Genomic DNA, 24,270 nt, shown 5'->3' on the forward strand with positions numbered 1-24,270 from the left:
GTGAGAGTAGTGAGGTTGAGTAATAGTGAGAAAGAAAAAAGCCCCTGAGAGCTTTCAGGGAACAAGTCTAGTTGCTAACAGCCAGGTTGTGATATTTCTTTGTGGAACATAATTCCATAGAATATCAACCTCAGATGAGGATTCTTCGTGACCGTGATGCCACAGGACAAAAACAAGTGGACTCTATACCCATGCATGATCAGAGATAAAACCAAGGTCACCCGTAACCATAAAAATAACAAACATCTCCCTTTCCTGATTAACATTAATTGACCGCTGCTTATTATTCAATGACAACTCTAGCCCTACTCTGTTAATTCGGTCTCCTAGATTAAAAAAAAAAAAAAAAAATCTTTGCTGCCCGTGTATCAAATCCCTCTTGCTTTGAGACAGCGCCCTATCTAAACAGACCTCTGCTTCCTTGAATCCTCTTCTAAATCACCAAATACAAATTAAAATTCCTGTGATGTTGCCTTCCTTGTTGTAACAAACTTAATAAGCCAAATTTTGTTTCCAGGCGTATTCCCGGTGGCTTTGGCTGGTGAGCACTGATAGTAGCGTGTGCTCGCATCAGGAGGGACCAGCTACAGCAGACCAACAGCAATCAGCGACTGGCGGGAAGCATTGGGTATCTTCCAGTGATGCCCACTGGCGGGTACAGGCCACTTAGAGGCCATGGTGGCCGCAAAAGCTGCCTGCACCACTGGAATCTTGGCAAATACATTCACCCAGTGTCTATCTATAGCAGGCAGAATCCATTGCCGGTGGAACTGGGGGCTGTGAAAACTCACATTCGATACTATCTCCCCTTTTTTCAGGGCTGCTCCCCTCTTTCAGAGGCTACAACCAGCGCTGCATCCTCAGCAGGCCGCAGGTTAACTCCCCTCACCTATTATGCATTCCATCCCTTCAAGTACTGCTGAATGTGCGTCTTTAGGTCTAGAAGTCATCAAAGCAAAGACCTGCTTGCTCAATTGTAGTCATCTGGTTTATATTCATTGTGCTTATTTTCAATATCTTTTAGAGATAGTTTGAATTTTAAAATGACTATCTGATGTTCCCTTAATTAAAATCTTAAGTGTTAGGAGATTAAAGATCAAAAATCTTACCTTTCAAGGCAGGACCATTCATTCGTGACAATTCTCCAGTCATACCAATGTTTACTTAATCTTAAGAGCAAGGCCAACCCTATTAAAATGCTACGAACCCACACAGCAGTGAGTAACTAAAAGTACCTTGATTTTGTTAATTTTCTCCCAATTTGGCTTTTTAATCAAGTTAGGAGTAAAACTCTCCGGCATAGCCTAGTAGGAAGAATATTGGATTTGGAAGTACGATACATGGGTCTAAGTGCTACGTCTTGTGACCTTGGCCAAGTGGCTGAGCTTCAATTTCCACAACTGTAAAGACATGATTGTATCACCACTAAAAATTACCATTAAAACAAATTAAATGATGATGGTCATAGGTGCTGTTTTTTGAGCGTTGCAACTATAGCCAACATTTACTGAGTGTTCACTCTGTGCTAGGTGTTACTACTATACACAGTTTACTTGAATTTTCTTACTTAATCTTCGTAACACACTTATAAGTCGCACATTATCACTTCTTTTGTAGATGAATAAACCAACTTTTATGGAGGTTGAATAACTTGCTCAAGAACAACAGTTGCAGAGGCAGAATTTAAGTCCACACCTATTTTTTATAGTTTATGCTCCTTGCTATTACATTATACTACTACGGTATGCACCATGTAATATAAGCTCTCTGTATGATAAATAATAACTTTTATAAAGTGCAGTAAGGTTTACAAACACTTATATATACATTTGTGTAAACTGATGCTCAAAAAAATCCTATTAGTAGCTAAAACAACTATGAGTATTATCCCTGTTTTAAAGAGAACTGAGGTTCAGAACAGCTGTCAAGGACAAAAATGCTTAACATAGTGAATTTGAAATACTTGGGTGTTTGCTGCTATGAAAACTAAATGCCTGGATAGGTTGGATATTTTATTGTGTGTGTGCGTGTGTGTGTCCTGTAGATTGAACCATTAGCAGCGTTTAATATTAGCACAACACGTTGGAGAGAATTATACATTAGGATACCGTGTAGGGAGTTGAAATAAGAATGTTCTCATTGCTCCTGAGTTTTGCAACAGAGGTTTAATTAAGATCCATGAAGACTTAATTTCAAATTCTATTTGTCAGAACTGTTGATGAGCAATCTCTGTTTATCCCTTTTAATGTGTCATAGCACCTGCTGATATCTAAATATTTTCACATTCAATTAATTCTTGCAGTAGTAGCTGTCCAAAAATCTTTTAGGACCAATTGAAGGAAAAAATAAAAGTAATGCAATTAGTGCCTGTAGATCTTGGCTTATGTAAAATTGTGTATTTATAATAACTGTTTTCCATCCAAGAATTATATAATCCTTTATAACTTAACTATCATGCTGACCTGGGATTTTTCTAGGAAACTAAAAGCAATTTGTTGAGATTTTTAAAGAAGTATTTTCAGGCAGAGAGATTTTTTTGGAACGTATTTTTCCTTCCCTTGTGGAGAATTCAACAGCACTTGTTAGGAGAAAATATGATTCATGAATAAACCAGTAATTTGGCAAAGCAAGGAACTCCCTTTAATTTTTAAAGTTTGAAATTTTAGGCTTATGGTGCAATAAGGGTTATTAAATCAATATAGAATTGTTTTCCACTTGGAATAGAATCACTTGGCACTGACAACATTTTTAGTCACAAACTAATGTATGTTAACAGTATTTTAAATAGGAAAACTGCAAACATGACCTTGATTTATATTTTAGTGAAAAAACTCTTTAATGCAATATTTTATTACCTTTCAGGGTCATCTATTACTTTTGAAATTTTCTTCCCTTTTATTTTCATATTATTAATTGTGCTTTTCCTCATTATATCACTGCACTTCCATTTGTTTAGAATCTGAAGAATATAAAAAGTAAAATACAAATCACCATAAGCTTAATAGGTAGAGATAAACTCATAACATTGTTATGTTTAATGCTCTAACCCTGTGATCAAAGTTATATTTCACATTTCTCCTAGCTTAATAATTATATTGGACTTTATGTATGAAATAGAACATCTTGAGAATTATACGCATGTTTTTAATTTTCATAAATAAAAAAAATTCACATTTGTATTTTTCTAATGACTTTTTCCATCATAAAACCGTCTAAGTGTCAACACTGAGTCAAGCATACATTTATTTAACACCTTTTTTTATTTTTATTTTTGCCGAGTACTGTGCTGGGCAGTGGTTCTCAACTGAGACATATCTTGGAGGGCCCTTCAGTCTGGTGAGAGACCAGAACCAAGTGTTTTCCGAACAGTATGTTAGGTATTATGGCAAGGTAACCGGTGATATGGCAATGTTGAAAGAAGTACTAAACTTGTATTTAGCTTTCAAGAAAGTTGCAATTATTCGACATTTGTTTCATCACACGGAGAGTGTCCGTGAAAGTATTAAATTTGTTTCTCAGAGTTACATGACTGGCCCAGGCTGCCAAGGATTTTGTCTCTGATGGTGGCAGGAAGGGATTAGTAGAAGGTTGACCCCAAATAAGTCTATCTATTATCTGTTTTCCAGAAATAAATGTAAATCTAGTTTCTCCAATTAGTCTATCATGTACCTGTTTTCCAGAAACAAATACAAACCTCTGTTAAATACATTTAAATTGGCAAATTTTACTACCATTTTACTGATAGTGAATAATTATCAAATTTTACCAGTTTATTTTCTGCTCAGGGAAGTAGAACGTCTTTTTCTTGGCCTAAACTTTGTACTTTTAAAAGTCTGTGAAATGGTTGGTCCATAGTAGAGACCAGAAAATTTCCTGTAGTCACCTAGGTTGACTTCTTGTGTGACACATCGCTGAGATGGATCTGGAGTCCTTAGTCACACGTTATCTTGTGATTTCTCTCTTTCTGTGTCCTGGGAAGAACCTCACTCCTGTTATTCTCCTGATATTAAGGCTACTGTCACCTCGTCTTTCATCTCCTGGGGAGGCATATGTCCATTGATTTTTCAGGGAGAAAAAAAATATCTCCACAGAGAATTCTTCTCCCAACGTCTGTCAGTTTTCATTTTATCATGTTGATGCAAGAAGCAAAATTCCATGTACTAGTGATCTCCCCAGATACCTCACGTTTGCTAATCTGCTTTTAAAGCATGGAATGTGAAATGAACTGGGTTAGAGTCTATGGGAAGAATTTGGCATGGAAGATGAATAGGAAAGGTTTCCACACTTTTCCTAAGTGACTCCATAAATATTTGAGAAGCAAAGAAAGTTATAGGTGAGAGTCATGAGTGAGAAGGAAAGATTTTTAGTACTTTAAGCGTCTGTTGACCTTACTTAGGCTCTCTGGAGTAACACTGACAAGCCTGGTTACCTTCACTTGGCAGTAATTCCAGCTGACTTGCCCCTCGCTTGTTTGTCTGGTGTTTTGCTCAGTAGAGAGACAGAGGCATGAATTCTTCTCAGATTCTTCCAGAACTAGTTCTTGCAGATCTAATTTTTCTGTCACTATTATCTCCTCATAACCCCTCTCTCATTTGGATTTCTGCAGACAATGAAGTTGAAGAAGGAAAAGGCAGGGACTCTACGGACTCAGGTGCTCGTCTCAACTTGAATGCAGAAAATATTTTTGCTCTCAAATTAAACAAAAGCTACCTGTATTATAAAAATTTTACTTTTGGGAATTCCAAGTTTCTTTCAACTAGTAACACTCAGAGAAACAATGTTCTAAAAGTTCTTATTTTACCAAACAGAAATGGGACACTGAAACACAGAGGGCTGAAATAAATACAGCATTAACAAAACAGTATATTCAATGTACTGAAACATTTCAGCTACATTATGTCCTATTACCATTTGTTATTCTGTTAAATTCAGGGATAGGAGAATGTTAAAAAAAAAAAAAAGATAGTCTCATCCTCAAGGAGCTTACAATTTTCCAAATTGGAAATTTCAGTTTTTTCAAAAATGTAAAAAAGGATCACTGAAATAAAGGGAAATATGAAAGTGGCCTGGTGATTGGCTGAATAACAGATCCAGAAAGCCTGGTTTGATCTGTCACTCTCAGCACTGACTCTGGTACTCTGGCTGTCTCCTGATCAGTTTGTTGATGTGAATTATTCGTATATACTGGTCACAGCATAAAATTATGCTGCTGGGGATAAAGTATAAGAGTACCGTTATATCACAATTGAGTTTCTGTAGTTAGAAGTTCCACAAATAATTAATGGATTCTATTTTTTCCAGGTTGCAGGGCAGACTCAGAGACCTGAATCCAGTTAACCCAGAGACATACGTTCAATTCAAAATGTCATGGCCTAATATGAAGGAAAAACTCCAGATTTTGACCTGTGAAAAGACAAGTTTCCTATTTTCTTTATTCTCACTTCAGTGGGAGTACAGGCTATCAATAAAGAAAAAGTCATTTTTCAGGTTGTCAATTAGGGAACATTCTGGGAGGTATGATATGTAAGGTAAAATAACAGGCTAATCAACTATCCTAGTGAAGCCTCAGTAACCAGCTTGAAAATCTCACCTTGACACAAGTAAACATAGCAGTTTTGAAAGACCTTAAGTTTCAGGGTCATATAGATCTTGATTCAAATCTTAGTACTATCATTTATTTGCTGGACAAATTTGGGCTTATTAATTAAATTTTCTGAGTTTTATTTTCTTCATCTGTAAAACTTGGAAGATATTGGTGTCTTCCTTAAATGGTTGGTGTAAACACGAAAAAATTTTAAAATAGTATATTTAAGGATTATTGGTTTGGAGTCTAATTTGTAGTAACTTTCAATAAATGTTAGCTATGGTGATGTTGATGATGGTGATACCTCTCATGGGTTTCAAATTTAATGAGGCAGATACTATTCTCCGACAAGACGCAGCTTAAATGTTTATACTTAGCATAAAAGTGTTACTTTTGCTTATATTAATTTTTTTAGCATGCTTTCTCATGTGTGCTAAAGATAACTGATGCATCGTAGCCTAGATTGTTCTAAAATCACAGCTATTTTCCTTCACCAATTATCTCCCCCACCCAAAGATTTGGTATGTTAAACTCCACCTCTTCATCTATTTTAACTAGAAAGTTGACCAATATATTATGTTTCAAATATCAACTTAACTTCAAACTACTGTGTGGACAAAATATTTCAGCTACACAAAAGCATGGTTTCTATTATTATTCCAGAAGAGTACATTTTTTGATAAAGGACATACATCTTTATGTAAAATATGCTTTTTTTTTCATTTTTTTAAAACATCTTTATTAGAGTATAATTGCTTTACAATGGTGTGTCAGTTTCTGCTTTATAACAAAGTGAATCAGTTATACATATAAATATGACCCCATATCTCTTCCCTCTTGCATCTGCCTCCCTCCCACCCTCCCTATCCCACCCCTCTAGGTGGTCACAAAGCACTGAGCTGATCTCTCTGTGCTATGCGGCTGCTTCCCACTAGCTATCTATTTTACGTTTGGTAGTGTATATATGTCCATGACACTCTCTCACTTTGTCCCAGCTTACCGTCCCCCCTCCCTGTATCCTCAAGTCCATTCTCTAGTAAGTCTGCAAGGGTGTGTAGATGGGCACGTTCTTTCATTCATTCATATGCTCTTATTTTTGAGTTTCTGAAGTGTTGAGAAAATAGTACTCTTGTGGAAATTATCATTGGCGTGGTTTATGTATTTTAATCTATGCTTTGTGGCATTGACTCGTACCAATGTACCAAGGTATTTTGTGGGAATGTGACATATTTATTTATAGGCAGGAAATGTCTACTTTTTTTCAGAGTAATGATCCTTTTTCAAAAGATGGCATCAATTTCTCCTTTGATACTTGTGTCCTAAATTCCACAAAATGGATAGTAATTTTAAAGAACGGAAGTTTTGGGTCTGACATCTAACTTGAGCTTTCTGCTGCCTATGTTTATGTATGACAGGGTATTCAGAAATAAAATGAACATTGTTTCAGTGTAGTGACACACTAATGAATGTCCTACAGCAATGGTTCATGAGATTTTCTTCCTGTGAATCCCATTCATTCCAGACTACTATTCCATTGCTTTATCCTTAGTATTTGTGGAATGTTTATAACATTTGCTTTGAGAAATACTTGTAAATCCTGGTCAATAGGATTCTGTTTCATTTTTCTATGAAAATTAACCAAGCCCCACTCCACTCACTTTTCTCTATCTTGTCTCTGAAACATAAATAATACCTTTAATGAAATTCAGAAAATTAAATAAAGACTTAAATCAAAAGGTTTCCCATTGCTAGGCTTGGTGATGGAGGAAGATAAACTACAGTAATTGTAATAAACCTTGGGAATAGTGTTTGTCTGATAGTGTGGTTGAAGAACACTGGGTTAGTTATTCTGGTCCTATCTTTGGCATTTATCAGCTGGTGAGATGAGTTAATTTTCTTCTCCACTAGACTGTACTTTTGGGGAGAGGTAGGACTGGGTCTATTTTGCTCAGTGGTAGATTTTGGAGCTTCTAGGAGGGTGCTTTGTAAGTAGTGTTCAACAAACATAGCAAATAAATGAGCTTCAGTTTCATCCTCTTTAGCATTAGTTTGACTTACAATTTTTTTCCTTGTTTAAACTCACAAAAATTTTACAAAATCAAATTATTCAATGTAATGAAAAAGTAAAGTCCTATCTAATTTTAAGGCATTATATTTATTCTTTAAATATATATTTTGTTTATTTTGCAAAGTGGTTAAATAAGCTTCCTTTTGTCATCAGAAGGAGTGACTGTTTGAAGGATCTCAATTAACATTGTCTGCTTTTAATAGAAGTTCTTATTCTTGGATCACCAACATCATCAGAAACATGCTCATATATAATTTCCTTCAACCCATGTGGTTTCCTCTTTAGAGCTGATGGGGCTGAGTAAGTGTTAAATTATAATGTTGATAAAAATTTCCCTTGTTCTTCTTGGCAGGTGCAATCAAGTTCTGATGTGCAGGTTATACTGTCAGCAGCATTGTTCAATTAACATTAATAGTCCCCCACAAAATGCTCAACCTTTCAGTGGCACTGAACCCAGTGTTTCAGTGAAAAAATGCTCAGAAGCAAAGGCCTTTTCTTTCACTGATCTCCTTGTTCCACAGTTTCTGTACTTGGAATCCTCTCAGTTCTCAGGGACACCGTAGGTCTCAAGGATGTTATTTTCTATCTTGTGCTTGCTTTATTTATAGAGTTTACTACTCTGATTTAAAAGTTGACAGGCATTGCCTTGCAAGTCCTGGAAAAATCCATTATGAAGGTGTTAGGAATAGACATTCACACGGACTCACGGTACCATCACAAATGCATCCTCCGTGAAGACCTCCATCTTTTTGAACAGTTTTACTGTGATTAGTGAGTCAGACTCATAACAGAAGCCAGGACTTTTCACAGGGATGGTATGTTAAATTCCTGAATTTCCAAAGCTCGTGTTCAAAGGACACCATCATTACAAGTTATTTCTTTTAATTCAAGTAAACTACTCTGCTGAGTAAAAAGGAGTTTCATTATATGCAGTCAAGATTTAGACTTGGATTCTGCTTTAGACACTTGGACTATAACACCAGTTTAAATGTGAAATATTTAAGTTAAAAATAGCTATTCTTTTTCCAAACAATAATTGGTTTGCGTCTTTTTTCTCCATTAACTTATCACATAATATAGAAAGACTTATCAATAGGGAGCCGAGTAAACTGCAGTTATGTGTCCTTAGAATTCTCTTCCCGTCATCATGGTTGCTGAACAAAATGATATTGGAGTGATCCAGTGCATTGGAATGAATCAAAGAATGACAACAGTAACACCCACGCAATGCCTTGCCTTGCGTCTGCAGAAACTGTGATTCCAGAATGATAAACTGCATTTCAAAATGTAAGAATAATAATATGATTGATCTATGGTGAGGCAGGAGTAGTGGGTGAAAGTTGAGATCTCACATGCCGATGGTGTGAGCCCAGTGGGAGGGAAGAGAAGAAATTCCCAGTGGGAGGGAAGCAAATAACAAAACTCATTTCTCTCATATAACACTTTCAGAATTTACCACCCATTTCCATATATCTTATCTAATTTGGACCTAAAATTTATGTGAGGTTGAATATGATTTTTATTCCTCATTCCAGAATTAGCACTGTTTCCATGCCAGTGCGCCTGCTATGAAGGGAGATGATTGGTCAACTTTAGGAAGATTGTTAAAACATCCTGAGCTTTAGCTTTTCTGGGAGGTAGTTTAATTTACTATTTATTCTACAAGCAACTTCATAATGTTCAGAGAAAGGAAACATGGACAGATCTCTTAAACCTCCTTGTCAAACAGGGCTGCTCTCTCATCCATGAAATAGGTAGGTTGGTCCAGATCTGTGTGCCCCAATCTCAACTGCACATTAGACTCACCAAGGGAGATTTTAGACCTACCTGTGCCCGGGAGTTATGCCCAGAGTTTCTAATTTAATTAGCCTTAGGTGGAAGTGGGTTTTCTTTCTTTCTGTTTTAAAAGTCTTCCTAGGTGAATCTGATGTGCAACCAAGATTGAGAACCACTGGAATGGACTATCTGGGAGGTCTTCTCCTTCTTTGTCTCTTAAGTGCGTTGCAAGGATTTATGCAATAGCTCTGATGTTCCATGAGTTAATTGGAAGGAAATTCAAACTTTATTATTCATTTTATCCTGTCTGGGTTTCTTGCTAGAATTTAGATCCAAATCTCACCTAAGAGATTCTGGGAACTGTAGCATTCTTCAGCTGGACTATTTATCACCCAGTTAAAACTCTCCCTAACTTAGCTCTCCTTGCAAACTTGTACCTGGTGGCCATCTGGCTGATCTAAAGAATTCGTGTACATGCTAGAAAGTTCTCTCTGAACACAAGTGGTCAAAGAAGCAGTCATTTGGATACAGATGGGGACTGAATTAAAGATGAGAAATCAGGCAGGGAGGAGATTTCAGTGAGTTTTAGGAAATGATTGAGGGAAACCATGGGCAGGAAGTCAAGGGATTACAAATACCACAGAACACCTAGGCTTACCCTAGTCCTCTTTATGCAGCTGGACAGTCTAAGTTCTGAAACACAGGGAATAACATTTTTCAAAGCAACTTTTGAGAACGACAGAAAACAAATTTTTAAAAAATGAGCAAGTTACGTAAGTCAAAAAGAAGAGGAAAAAAAATCCAAGCAATGAGCTTTTGTGCTTCAAAGGGCCTAAAGAGAGGTGGAGGGAAATGAAGCTGCCAGTCACCATCTGGGTGCACAGGGGTGGGTGTGTGTGTAGGCATAGGTGTCTTTGAGGACAGATTTCATATTTGCTAAGAAGTTAATGTGAATTTACAGATGACAATTTCAATTTTTCCTGAAAGCTTCAAATGATTGAAGATGAAAATACTGTGAAAAGGCCTCGAAAACTGCACTGATTTAAGATAACCACAAAGCATATTTAATAGATGGGAATTTTTCAGAACCGCTATTTTCTAAGCACTTACTCCCTAATCACTGGCCAAGAGTGGTAATGAATATTGTGGTTTGTCTGGGTCGGATGAAGAGTTGGGGGTTGAAGATGGACACCTGGGGTGACATGGAGATGATCCTGTGTGATTACTATTTTAACTATTTTAACTTCAACATCAGTTTCAGAAAAGCAGTATCCTCTGTCATAAAAATCTATGACCGCTTTTCTGATTTGTGTTAAACTTCATTTTGTATTGATATTTCTTCATGTTGAAAAATACTGCAAGGTGCTACTAGGTTATTTTTACAAAATGCTTTGTTTCCTTCTAGTAAACAACAAAATGCAATCAAATTTGCCAAAGAAGGAGATATGTTCTTTTTTATGACCACTAAGTTTTATTTAGCACATTTGTACCAGAGTTTGGCAAATGACAGCCTGTGGGCCAAATCTGTCAGCTAAGAATGGTTTTACATTCTAATTTGTATTTTAATTTTTTTATATGTATAATAATTAGTTTGGCTGTTTTTAACCTGAGATTGCTACAAGGAAGTAATTTGGTAACACTTATTGTGGAATAATTTGCATTGTATAACCAAGTAAACCAAAATGAAGGTTTGCATTTTTTTGTACTGAATGAAGAATCATTTCATTCTTGTAAAATGAGTTAACAAAAGAAGATGTGGCATAATTATTTTCCTGATAATCAAATGTATGGATTTTCATAAAAGTCAACTAAAAGATTAGGTAAAATTATTAAAAAATGCTAGTTAGAAAATCAATTTTTTTTTATCATTAATGAGAAATATTTTAGGAGCTAAGTTTTTACATGTCTGCCTTTTACATCTTCATGGTTAGAATAATCAAAAAACAAAAATAAGTTTGTAGGTAGTTTTATATTTTTTAATGGTTGAGAAAAATAATATTTTGAGGCACGTGAAAATTATATGGAAATTCAAATTTTAGTGTCTACCTAAAGTTTTATTGGAACATAGTCATGTCCATTCATTTGCATTTTGTCCATGGCTACTTTTGGGCTACAATGGCAGAGTGGAATAATTGTGACAGAGACCATGTGGTTGCAAAGCCTAATGTATTTACTTTCTGGCCCTTTACAGTAAACATTTGTCACCCCCTGGTCTAGACTGAGAGGTGATCCCTCTTCACCTGATGGGTGTGAGTTGTATGTGCACCTAAATATAGTAAAATGAGGTGAGATTCTTATCTTGGAATCATTTAAATCCAAACTTTACATTGGCTCGCAAAAACATCTTGATATAAAATAGGTGTTTAGGTTCTAGATTACATCCCTACTTTATTTGAGCATTCTCACCCTTCTCAGTGCGGAGGGACCAGGCTAATTCACACACCTGGAGCCATTAAATTGTAGGCAGTTTAGTTTCTTGTTGAAAACTAGAGTAAGAATTTTGTGGCTTAAAAATTACTCCAACGTTTGTTGAGTAAAAGTATCAAGTACACTATATATAAAATAGATAATCAACAAAGACCTACTGTATAACACAGGGAACTCCACTCAATATTCTGTAGTAACCTATATAGGAAAAGAATCTGAAAAAGAATAGATATAGGTGTATGTATAACTAAATCACTTTGCTGAACACCTGAAACTAACACAACACTGTAAGTGAGCTATACTCCAATATAAAATAAAAATTAAAAAAATAAAGTGATGAGCAAAAAAAAAGTATCAAGTAATAGTTGTGATTGTATGACTATAGTGCAATTATATACTACTAATTAGGTGAAAGTTTTCTTTCTGGAGTTTAGAGCTTTACCGGAAATAACAGCATAAGACTTCAGACAACTGAACTAAATCCTAAATTGTAAGTATAATCCAGACATTCACATGGGATTATTACATAATCCCAATTATATTTAAGCTTCTATTTTTAGAAATATAAGGGAATCAATTTAATTTTGAGAATTTTATTTCAATATGCAAAATTATGAAAACTGAGCTGTACCAGTGGATTGATAGCAAATAATAAATTCAAATAAAACATATATATATCTACACATAAGTCCACAAACTTTGAATGGGAAATAGATTGTTACTCTTATAATTTAAACACAGAAAGTAAAATTTTAAAAAGTGAAAAAAAAAAAGCTATTACAGTCAATTCTCATTCATGGTAGTTTTGTTCTATAGACTCACTTTACCTACGGAATTAGAGAAGACTGAAGCTTTGCTTCTAGAGCAAATAAATACAGGGGGAGGTTCCTGTGAGCCTCCAATCACATTTTCATCAACTAATCACTACATAACGTTCTGTTATGTGTGTTCCTGTTTAAAGGCATATTATTTAATATATATTGTTGATTCATTGACTCCGAACTCATGACCAACACCCCTATGACACCCATGTGAAGCTTATCTAATACGCCTCCTTTTTCCATTAGGTACCTCACAGCCATCTTGTGCTTAGGAAACTACACAGCACTTCAACACTACACCTGGGGCTATGTTTAAAATTTTTATTTTATATTGGAGTATAGCTGATTAACAATGTTGTGTTAGTTTCAGGTGTACAGCAAAGTGTTTCAGATATACATATGCATGTATCTATTTTTTTCAAATTCTTTTCACATTTAGGTTATTACAGAATATTGAGCAGAGTTTCCTGTGCTATACAGTAGGTCCTTGTTGGTTCTCTATTTTAAATATAACAGTGTGTACATGTCAATCCACCTGGGGCCATTTTAAACAGTGAAATCACCAACAACAAAAAAATCAAAAATGCTAAAAATGTGGCTCTAAATAGACCTCAGAAAGGAAATATTTACACTCTGAGAGCTGAAGCAGGAAGGCAGAGTGTTGTTTCATTTGACCTCAGCTGGGAATTTGCCTGTCAGAGCAACTCTGCACATGTCTGCGACAGACCCCCGAAGCCCATGAATACGGATTTTAAGGTTACAAGTAAATTTTATCAAGTAAGCTTGTTTGCAAATACAGAATCCATGAATAATGAAGGTGGACTACATATGCAACATTCTTCAAGGGAATATTTAAAAACAGCTGAAGAAGAAAATCCACAAGCTATGTTCCATATTAAATATGAGAGTGAGTTCATGGCATGAAGACAAGTTTTATGTTTGTATTATCATTTATCAAAATTAGAGGGAATAGCTTGAAAACACAATGGATGTCCATATGTTTCAATCATCAGTCTGTCACTAGATACCTAGGTATGGCGCACCAATTTAAAACCTTATGTGGTCCGTTTAATTCTGCATATTGAAATAAAATTCTCAAAATTAAATTGATTCCCTTGTATTTCTAAAAACAGAGGTTTAAATATATGCAACTGATAAACTAATACATGATTGAATTAAAAAAGCAAACTGTACTTGATAATATTCTTGCCTAGACAGAAACTGATATCTAGAATAGATTGATCTCTCTCTCTCATTTGATAGAACCCATCACGTGTTTCATCATGTGTAAAAGCCCTACCTGCCCTACCCATTGGCTTATAAAGGTTCACTTGGTTAGATTCGGTAGAGCCACTATCTCTCTGATCGGTTTTGCAATGCAACATCCAGAATGTGATTAATTTCTGAAGGCAAATATTCAAGTAATTTCTCTGTGAATTAGGAGAAAATGAGTCTCATATTTTAAAATTCCACTCAACATTTAGTCTTCATATTTATCATCAATATATTTTAAAATGCTTTTTTTTTTTAGTGTTAAGCAACCTGTTTTAATTTATATGATGACAATTCTATAACTAAGATTTAGAATAGAAGTTATAAGACAGGATTCTTAAGAAATATATATTCTTTTTTTTTTAACATCTTTATTGGAGTATAATTGCTTTACAATGGTGTGTTAGTTTCTGCTTTATAACAAAGTGAATCAGCTATTATCTATTGAAATGAGTTTATCTTTTCCTGCCGACTGAAACAATTTGGTTTCAACTTATAACTAAAGTGCATTACTAAAAGAAATAACATTTCAGCTTTTATGTGTAAGGGGTCCTCCAAGGCTTACAAAACCCCAAAGTAAATATTGTCAGTATTTATCTTGAATGACATTTTGAAGTAGTCAGAAATTATTTCTATTTCCTTCTTAGAAGTGGAGAAATTATGCCTGGGTTATATTCATGAACAGATATATTTGTTGCAGCAGTTGCTGAAAACATTTTTTTGAATATTGTAGATAAGTAACATGGAAATATTTGTCACTATGGGAAAACACAAAGAAATCTTTACATTAATTTAAAACACATCCTTAGAGATAAATTAAAAGTATATAGGAGAGGTAATGACCTGAGTTTTTGTTTGTTTGTTTGCTTTTATGTTATTTTGTTTGACGTTTGTTTCTATCCTTGAGCTGCTGGAACCTGAACAACTCTGGGCAAATAGTGAAATTATGTGTATCAACATTAATATAAAATATAAATAATATATGCAGTTTGAAGAGCATGTTTAAATGATTACCCTTCGTTTGTGGAAACACACATGTGAAATAAAACTTTAAAAATATGTATATGAATAATAACCACCAAATTTACAATAGTGATAGTCTCAGGGGAGGGAGTATAATGGGAGAAGAGAGATGGCTTCTTATATATATTATATATTATTATGTATATACAATTATGTATTATATGTATTGTATAAAATATGTAAATTATATACAATTATGTATTATGTATATATAAATATATTATTATATATAATATAACATATATATTATTAGAGGTATATATAATTATTATAATTATATATAAGGTTTAAAGGTGAAGAATCATATTATTCTCTATACATTTCTTTACACTGGAAATATTTCATAAAGTATAAGATAGCTCATTCATGAAAGGAGAGAAGGAAAAGAAACTCAGTGATAACTCTATGCAAATGACAGAGACGTAGCTTACAACGGAGGAAATGAAAAACCATTTAGTGTTGTCAGGACACACTGAGAAAGAGGTGTTCCCAACAGAATTAGCACCTGTATGGGAAACAGCAGTTACAGTTTACATTGTGATAGACATTACTAGGAGCTCTCCGCTGATCATTCTGTACTTTAAACCTGAATCAAATATTTAATAATATTTAATACACAGAGATATAGGACATGTTTTAAAATTAGAAATACTTCTTAGTGAAATCAAAGACAATAACATCTTGCATATATTTAAATGCTCTTATCTGATAGCTAGTCATATTGAGAATTTATCTCGTCAAATTAAGAAATAATCTTAAAAAAGAAACCCATATAATTTGGCACTCTTCACTGGAACTTTATTTGGAAGGATGGCTTACATAGCCTCCAGAGATCTAACAGTTTCTAACCCTTTACTTTTTCCAACAGTGTCTGCATAGACCATGACTAAATGGACAAATCTCTTAAAAAAAACTCACAAAATAAATACATCTGGGACTATATCAGTTTTTACAGTTTTGGTTAATTCTATACTTTGGTCAAGTATTTTCAATAAGTGAAACACTCCTGGTGGCTATAACTTTGTGTATTACTTTGATTGATTTTTTTTTCTTTAAAACATTCTTGACAATAATATACTATTATCCCATTTTAAATGATTACCACATATTATAATATTTTATCACCTTACTTTTCCAGAATATCTGTGGTAATTTTTAATATATAGTTACCATGCAAGTAATTTTTTTCTTTAAAACCAAAAAAACTTTCAGATAATGAACAGTTATAACAGTCTATCATTCAACATCTGAATTTTAAAACTTTAGATCATGTAGCAGTATCTCTTTTCCTCCCTTATGTTCCTTAGAACAGCACTGTGTAAGAATGTTACTTAAGTTATATTATTTAATAATGTTGTTGATGAAGGTATGATGATGGTGGAGTTAAGATACAGAATTGAAAATCATTAATCTTTCATGGCATCTATATTACCTGTTATTTTTGCTGTTGTTTTTGTTGCCATAGTCATCGGACCTCATGGTTCACTCAATGTGTTAAGACATTCTAATAAATGTAATCTTAATCTGATTAGAAAACCGTAACTACTTGAAAATTCAAAAGTATTTGTTAAATTTTAAATAATAGCAGGAAGTAAGCATTTCACCTCAGTACTTTAGTAGATGCAGCATTATATTCATCTTTATAACAGAGGCAATAATGTCCCCTAACTGATCATTTTGTAGTGAAATAACCACAGCCTGGAGACAGTCCAGTTAAATTTCTCAGCTAAATAGATATAGTTTCTTCACTCCCCAGAGGCTTTCCTCATCACTTCATTGGTCACTGAACTATTTTTCTGTTTCACAGTCATATACCCAGAGGATAACCTGACCTTGGAATTAAACATCTGACTTGCCACAGGTGGGTGTTTGTGGTGCCCTTTTTTTTTTTTCTTTTAACACCTTTATTGGAGTATAATTGCTTTACAATGTTGGGTTAGTTTCTGTTGTATAACAAAGTGAATGTATTTTGTTAAAACTTTAAGCACAGAAAAGTAAAGCATAATATCATGTCCTCAGAGACAATGTCACCATCCTTTTCCAAGTCATCAAAAGTTCAGAGGCTTTACATTTTAATGCCTTTAAAACAAACTCACCCAACTAGTAATCTCTTAAACACTAGAATGAAACCAATCTGCTTATTTCACAGTCAGCTGCTGCTCTATTGGCTCTCGCTTTATAGAAAAGCATAAACTAGAGGGGAGAAAAGTCAGGAAGGAAAATACCAAGAGAAGCAATAACAGAGCATAAAAGATTATGTTTGAGATGGCAGGGTATCAAGATGGTTTGGTAATTTCTATTTATCCTTCATTTTCCAGGATTACAGGCATAAATTTGGACTGATTTATTATTTCCACATTATTATCTAAACCTACTCTGTCAATCTTTTAGTTGAATTAACTCAAATCATGATTTGCCACTCTAATAAACACAAAATTATATTGGCTAAGAGCAATTCCATGGTACTGAACTAATGAATTATCTGTCCTTGGAGAAATCATTTATATTTTCTCTGCTACATTTTAATCACCTAGCCTAGAAAAGCTCTAGTTTCCCTTCTAGCCCTATAAACTTATATGATTCTATGAATTTTCTTAGGAGAAATGAGAAACATTTTCCCTTCATGAAGCAGACCTTTAATTGTTATTTTTATTATCATAAATGCAAAAGAGACAGTTTTTATCTTTGATATGAAGCTTCATATTGAATTACATAAAGTAATGTTTTAAAAAATAAATTCTTCCATTGATTCTCTCCCTGCATTTTTCCTTTTGTTGTTAGCCTTCTTTGCAATAGATGGTGCTCTTTTCTCAGAGAAACTACTTATCTTATTCCTCATCAAAAGATCAGGAAAATTAATTTTACACTTTAACAATCATTAATTAAAGAAATCCTACATAAAGGTAGAAAGAATTGATTACAAGCAACTTGCAGCACGTTGACAATGGAAGCATAATGGAGAAAATGATTGTTAAATGATTAAAGAGCTCCATTGAAACCTGCAATACTTGCTGAATAGATGAAGCCAATATTGTAGCCAAATATGAAAATGCCACGCTCGCTACATACATAGAACTCCTAGTAGAAAGAAAATCCTAAATCAGGAGCCATTTTAAAGTATTAAAATAATTATCTACTTCAACAAAAGTGAAAATATAGTATTCCATATTAACATGTAGGATTTGACTATGCACATCAACACTAACACAATCTATTTACAACAATCTCAGTTAATGCTGAGAGTTTGCACACTCTTTGCCAAATAAACCTGGAACATCTGGGCAAATAGAAAGTGGGCCACAAACTCTTCTGAAATAATTTCATTGGATAAAGACACTTTTTAATTTTTCAAGAGCAACCATTACAACTTCTTATGTAATAGTTTATAATCCAGAATTATGCTGCCTTTGGTCACTTCTAACTAGTTTCAGCTTTTGGAGGCATTGAAAAACCGTCATGTCCTGCAGTTCTGAACCATCCTACCTATTCCTCATTCACTTTGTGACTCTCCTAGCAGATCTGCAGCTGCCAACTGCAAACTGGTCTAGACAACACAGCTATCATGTTTGTTACAGCAAAACGACACTATTTACTGTGGAAAGACACCAGAAAAACTTCCTCTATGAGTGTGGCCTCAGGATGGAAGAAAGAGTGGAATAAGGGCTGCTATGACCAAGGAAGAGGAAGGTGGGCCAGTGGTGCAGCAAAATCCACTGGGACCGGCAGGAGTAGGAAAGTTGCCAAGGTTCATCTCTGAAAAGAACTGAGAAGGAAACCTGCCCCTCCTCCCCCCAGTTAGGGGTAAAATAACTAGAATTTCTCTTCCATTATTCACAAATTATTGTTTCCACAGCTCCTTTGGAAGGAATGTGGGACACTGTGTCCAAGAGCCAAGAGCCCTCTTGGCTCAGTATAAGCAAGCTGTAAGATAGACTTTTTTTTTGGCCAGAGCTTTATAGTTTTACCAGAGCAACTTCTCTGTTCCCAAAATTTTGGATTGTTTCTTTATCAACAGAGCGAAGAATAGGAAAGTAGGTTTTTGTACTCAAACAGCAACCTCTCCACCTCCTGTCACCTCCATACTCTCCCCTGTTGACCTCCCTTTTCTCATCCTCCCGCCGAACACCCTTTATGCCCCTATTAGCCGCTGAAATCTGCACTCGGAGCCCTGTAGCCTTCCTTACCTGACAATCACATACATGACCAGGAAGTTTCCGAAGAGACCCACCACGCACACAATGGAGTAGAGGGCCATGATGGTGATGGCCGTGATTATGGAAGGACTGCCGGTCGAAGGGCACAGGCTGTCGCTCCCGCCCAGCTCGGTGCGGTTCGGACCGCATGGGTCGGACAGGTTGCCTTCTAAGTGGGAGAAGTTGACCCAGGAACTAGGGCTAGGTCCCGGCGAGCAGCTTGAAGAGTGCGTGAAGGGATCAGTGCAATTGCTGGCGTTCTTGGGAACGGTGCTGCTGTCCATGGTGCTGACGACCGGCCGGCTGGGACCACGTTGCGAGTAACCACGAGCACCCGGACTTTCAGGGTCCACGCGCCTCCGCTGCCTCCTCTCGCCGCTGCCACGGCTCCGGCTATTTCTTATAGACCAGCCCCGGCGGAGCCAGACAGGAGAGTCAGGCAGAAGGAGAGAGCTAAGCATCTGACAGGATCCTCTGCTTGTAACCCTCTCCCACCTTAGAAGTACACAGACACATCGTCAACCCCACACCGCTGGGGGGAGGGCAGGAGGGCTGTGCGGGATCCAGAGGCTGGAGCGGAGGGAGGAGAGAGAAGTGGATTTTGCGCAAAGCGATCCAACGACTTGGTTTCCCCGCTCGGCACGCGTCTGTGCAAACACCTCTAAGGAGGGGCAGAACCAGGAAGGGAGTTGGAGAGAAGGGGTTGGGAGTGAGACAAACAAGAGAGTTAGTTTTTGGCGGCTGTAAAGCATAGGAAAGGGGGCTGACATCACTCTTTTTCCAGCGCCGTATTCTCAGTATAACATGACAGGAAAGACATTGACTTGATGCAACTCTGACCACCCTGCACCCCAGAGCTCTTCCATCCTTACTGCCTCAGCAATCGTTTGGGGGCAGGGTACACAAAATCTTCTTCTTTAGCCCTCCTTGCCTCAGACCCGCCTGTCCGCGAAAATGTAACCGTGTGTTTCTTATCACCAAGTGAGAATTTCCAACCCTTCAAACCTGCCTGAAACAAGAGTGATTCCTTCTCTGAAAAAGAAATGAAAAACAAACTTTTAGAGAGGAAACCTATTCCCTTTACTCCAGATTCCCTTATTTCTCCTAGAGTAGAAGCTTTATTTGCATCCGATTTCTATTCTGGTGAGGAAGAGGCATAGGAACTGGGTACAGAAATCGGGGAGTTGTGGTACCCAGAAAAGTCAAAGAAAGATAACGGTGACATTCCATATATAAATCTCATACGTTTGGAATTATTAATTATTGTTTTTATCTCCAGACTTCCTACATGTGCTTCTTAGTAGAAGATTGTGAAAACCAAACATTTGCATTATTTCAGTGTTTTCTAGTGTAGACATTCCAGGAGAAACGATTGATACATAGACATCTGGAACTGGAACGGCTCACACAAGACTGAGGATTATTGATACATTTTAAAATTTGATAACTCAACTCTAAATCTACAATTGCTTCTACTTTATAAATAAATTTGTAAATCAACCAGGAGTAAGGTTTTGTTTTGTTTTGTCTTTGTTTTGGTAAAGGTAACACTAATTCTGAAGTAATTCTCATTTCTGTACCTGGGAATATTTATGTATATATATTTTAACAGAAAGATTATCATTAAATACCCCCAATTGGTTGTAGAAAGCTATATTCTTGGGGAGCAGGGATGGGGGTGAGGTAGGGAGCTTGGTAAGAACATTTAATTCCAATATTATTTTTATCATTTGTCTTGAAAACAGATCACACCAGTAAACTCTACTAATCATAGGTGATTTTGCCAGTGTTCAGTATTATTTTTATCTTTTTATGTTGAAGGGTATAATTTCAGCAAAAAAAAAAAAAAAGCTACAGAGATCTCCTAAAGACGAATAAAAATGCCTTACCACATATTCTCCTATGAACTAGTATATTAATTCACTCATATTGAGCTGAAATTTGTCTGCCATTATTCAATCTCTTGAGGACACAGAGACTCAGTCTAAACTTACTTCATGTGAAAGACAAATAAGCACAGTATAATAAGCCCTTGCCTTGAAGTCAGATCATTTTGTGAAACTTAGATTTGTAAGTTTTTAAAACTTTTTTAGCTGAGGGAGTTTGGATTTGTTACTTTACCTGGCTGAGTGACAATTTTCTCATCAGTGGAAAAAAAAGTTGAAAACTAATTAGCATGTTTCATAAATGCTATGGACTGAATGTTTTTTCCCCTCCCCCCAATTCATGTATTGAAATCCTAACCCCCAGAGTGATGGTGCTAGAAGATGGGGTCTTTGGGATGTAAGTAGATCATGAGGGTGGGAACATTATGAGTGGGATTATTACCCTTGTAAAAGAAACCCCAGAGATCTCCCTAGCTCTCTTTTTGCTATGTGAGGGTACAATGAGAAGACAGCAGTTTGGAAGTCTGTAATGCAGAAGAGACCCCTTACCAGAACCTGACCATGCTGGCGCCATGATTTTAGACCTCCAGCTTTCAGAACTGTGAGAAATAATTTCTGTTGTTTATAAGCCACTCAGTTTATGGTATTTTGTTATAGCAGCCCAAAATGACTAAGACAATAATGTCATCTAAAATAATTTGAGTGATTTTTTAAATGGCACAGCTTAAAAACTTCAGGTATACTCTAATGATAACATTTTAATCTTTTTTTAACTCAGTATATTTTGTCAACCAGCCAGGACTTTATATGTAGATAAATCAACTGGTCATGTGACTTTTCTTCTAGAACTACTGTCAAAGAGCAATCCAATTTCCATTGTCCTTCTCCAGAAACATTTTTGTTTTTCATTCTATTTTATAAAAGTGTAGTTGTTCTATGGAGTAGGAATTTGAGCTTTGTGTTTTAACTATATATTTTTAACTGAAATTTGATATTTTCCTTTTCTATTACTTTTCTCAGTTTTCATTAAGGAGAATTATTATCTCAGTTTCGAATGCAGGATTTTCTGGACACGATTGCAAGGCTTCCCTGAAGTTGTATTAACATCTATATCTCAGTATGCCCCATCTATTCAATATCCAATTTGGGAAAATGCAGAACAAATTTAATTTCTCTTTCAAATATCAAGACAGCCTAGAGAAATCCAGAAAAGAGCTTTTATAGAAAAAAAATCACTTGGTATATTCTGTAAAAAGACTTCAAATTCCAGTTTACATTATATCTTAGTTACTCTTATGAGGTGTTCTTCCTTTTCTCCATAATTGCACATTTCCTAGCTGAGTTGTCTCAAGTCTACGTGAAACCTCAAGTCTCTTGTGAAAGGAGGTGGACTGCAAATAAATAAGTCAATTTATTACAAGCTTAATTATTTTCTATAATATGGATTCTAACCATATAACCTTTAGTTTCCTTGAGCCTTATTATGTTACCTGTATGCTAGCAATATCTGCCATTTTGTTGATATTTTTGGCTTAGCCTATATTTTCTATTTGAAGAAAGAAAAACTTATCTATCAGTCAAGATTTACCATTGATATAAAACCTATATCATACATTTTTTCATAAAAATATTTGCTTCAAAGCAACGCATTCAGTAAAAGCTAGGCTGGATCGTAGGCAAGTACCAGAAGTCCCTCCTCTTCCTTGAACTTCAAAATATATTGGCTTTAGTTATTCATATAACTGCCATCATCCCACACTTGTTTTAACAGCTTAGTCCTGATATTTTGGAGAGTGGCTGTTAATGGAACACATGGTTAACAGCAATTAATGAGGAATACAGACATATACACATGAAACTATTACAGTGGTTTGAAGCTCATAAAAAAAGGGGCATCCAAGGTTTCACTAGAAGAACATTTTATGTATTTGTTTACAGATTTTTCTGTTATTTAATGTTGAAATTTGTATAACTAATGAGACTATAAATGCATTTTAATACAATATTATTCTGATCTCTGTATTGTTGCATAAACATCCAGTGAAATGGAACAGATATCCTTATTTACATGGTAAAAATAAAACAAACAAACAAACAAAAATTTCAAAACTACCTCAGCTTGATAAACTTAAGAGAGAGACATCTGGGATAAATCAGAAAACAGGCTCTGCTATTTACATCCTTGTGACTTAGTTAAGTTACTCATGCTTCCTGATACTGGGTTTCCTCCTCTGTAAAATAAAAATATGAGAATCAACTTCAAAGAGATCTTTGCAGGACTGCTTGTGTATGAAAGAATTTGTCCTTTGTCTTTTGGTTTTTTATATCTTGTTGTATGTAGCTTGGAGATTAGCAAGAAGAATTATTGAAATTATTACGCTCTATTTAATATCATAGAATTAACCCTAAATAATCTGATTCCTTTAAGGGACTGAAGGTGGTGTCTACGAGTCCAACTCAATCAACTCTTTCAAATAATTCATCCAAGCATTTAGTTTAAGTGATTCATAAGCCTAAATATCTTTCTTAAAATATGGAATTTCATTTCTATTTGAGCCTTGAGAACACAACCATTAAGAGAATAAACTCCAATAATTTTATTTTCTTATACAATTATTAACTATTAAAGTTTTTATTTCTAAAGATGTTTTTTAGATTTTTGTCTGATAACCTGATTTCCAATTGAGAAACTCTCCACCAGACTGAGGCTTCTCCACTGTACAATAGAGCACTTATCCCAGTGAAAATACGGTCCACACATATTTTGCTTTCACACATGCCAAAATATGTATGACTAACTGCATAATATAATTTAATGTTATGTTACAAAAGTTGAATTAGAATTGACAGACTTGAAAATGACTTTAAGTATAAATTCTTCAATTCAGTTCTAAAACATTAAAATATGTATTATCAGAAATTTAAACTCTTAGAGTGATTTATACACTCTAAGAATTATACAAAGTCAAGTGCATTCTAAAGAAGTTTAACTACTCTCTACCCACCACCTCTTTCTCTTCCTCCCTGACTTAAAGACAATAATTTTAAAAATGTTGTTTTCTCCATACATTTTTTTATCATAAACAATTTTATATATAAAACTGGATATTACAGTCCATTAAATCCATTGAGTTTTCAGACTTCTGCTATTACAAATACTAGTGCAATAAAAAGCCCTGTGCTTTTCACATTTTTTTTTTTTTTTTTTTTTTGCCAGAGT

At 35.2% G+C, this 24,270-nt stretch overlaps 1 protein-coding gene and 1 long non-coding RNA gene across 2 annotated transcripts in view; one reads left to right on the top strand and one right to left on the bottom strand.

Moving 5' to 3' along the window:
- Positions 1-19,721, bottom strand: part of OPRM1 (opioid receptor mu 1) — a 42,968-nt gene extending 23,247 nt beyond the window's left edge. Inside the window, 1 exon segment of the mRNA XM_082475054.1 lies at positions 19,156-19,721. Coding sequence (XP_082331180.1) covers positions 19,156-19,625 — 470 coding nt within the window. The 5' untranslated portion in view covers positions 19,626-19,721.
- The window catches only part of LOC309667003, a 1,042,512-nt gene that overhangs the window by 58,148 nt on the left and 960,094 nt on the right, over positions 1-24,270 (top strand). The gene's annotated exons all lie outside the window — the stretch shown is intronic.

The sequence above is a fragment of the Balaenoptera physalus genome (assembly GCF_965194825.1).
Source record: "Balaenoptera physalus genome assembly, chromosome: 9".
NCBI classification, from domain to species: Eukaryota; Metazoa; Chordata; class Mammalia; order Artiodactyla; family Balaenopteridae; genus Balaenoptera; species Balaenoptera physalus.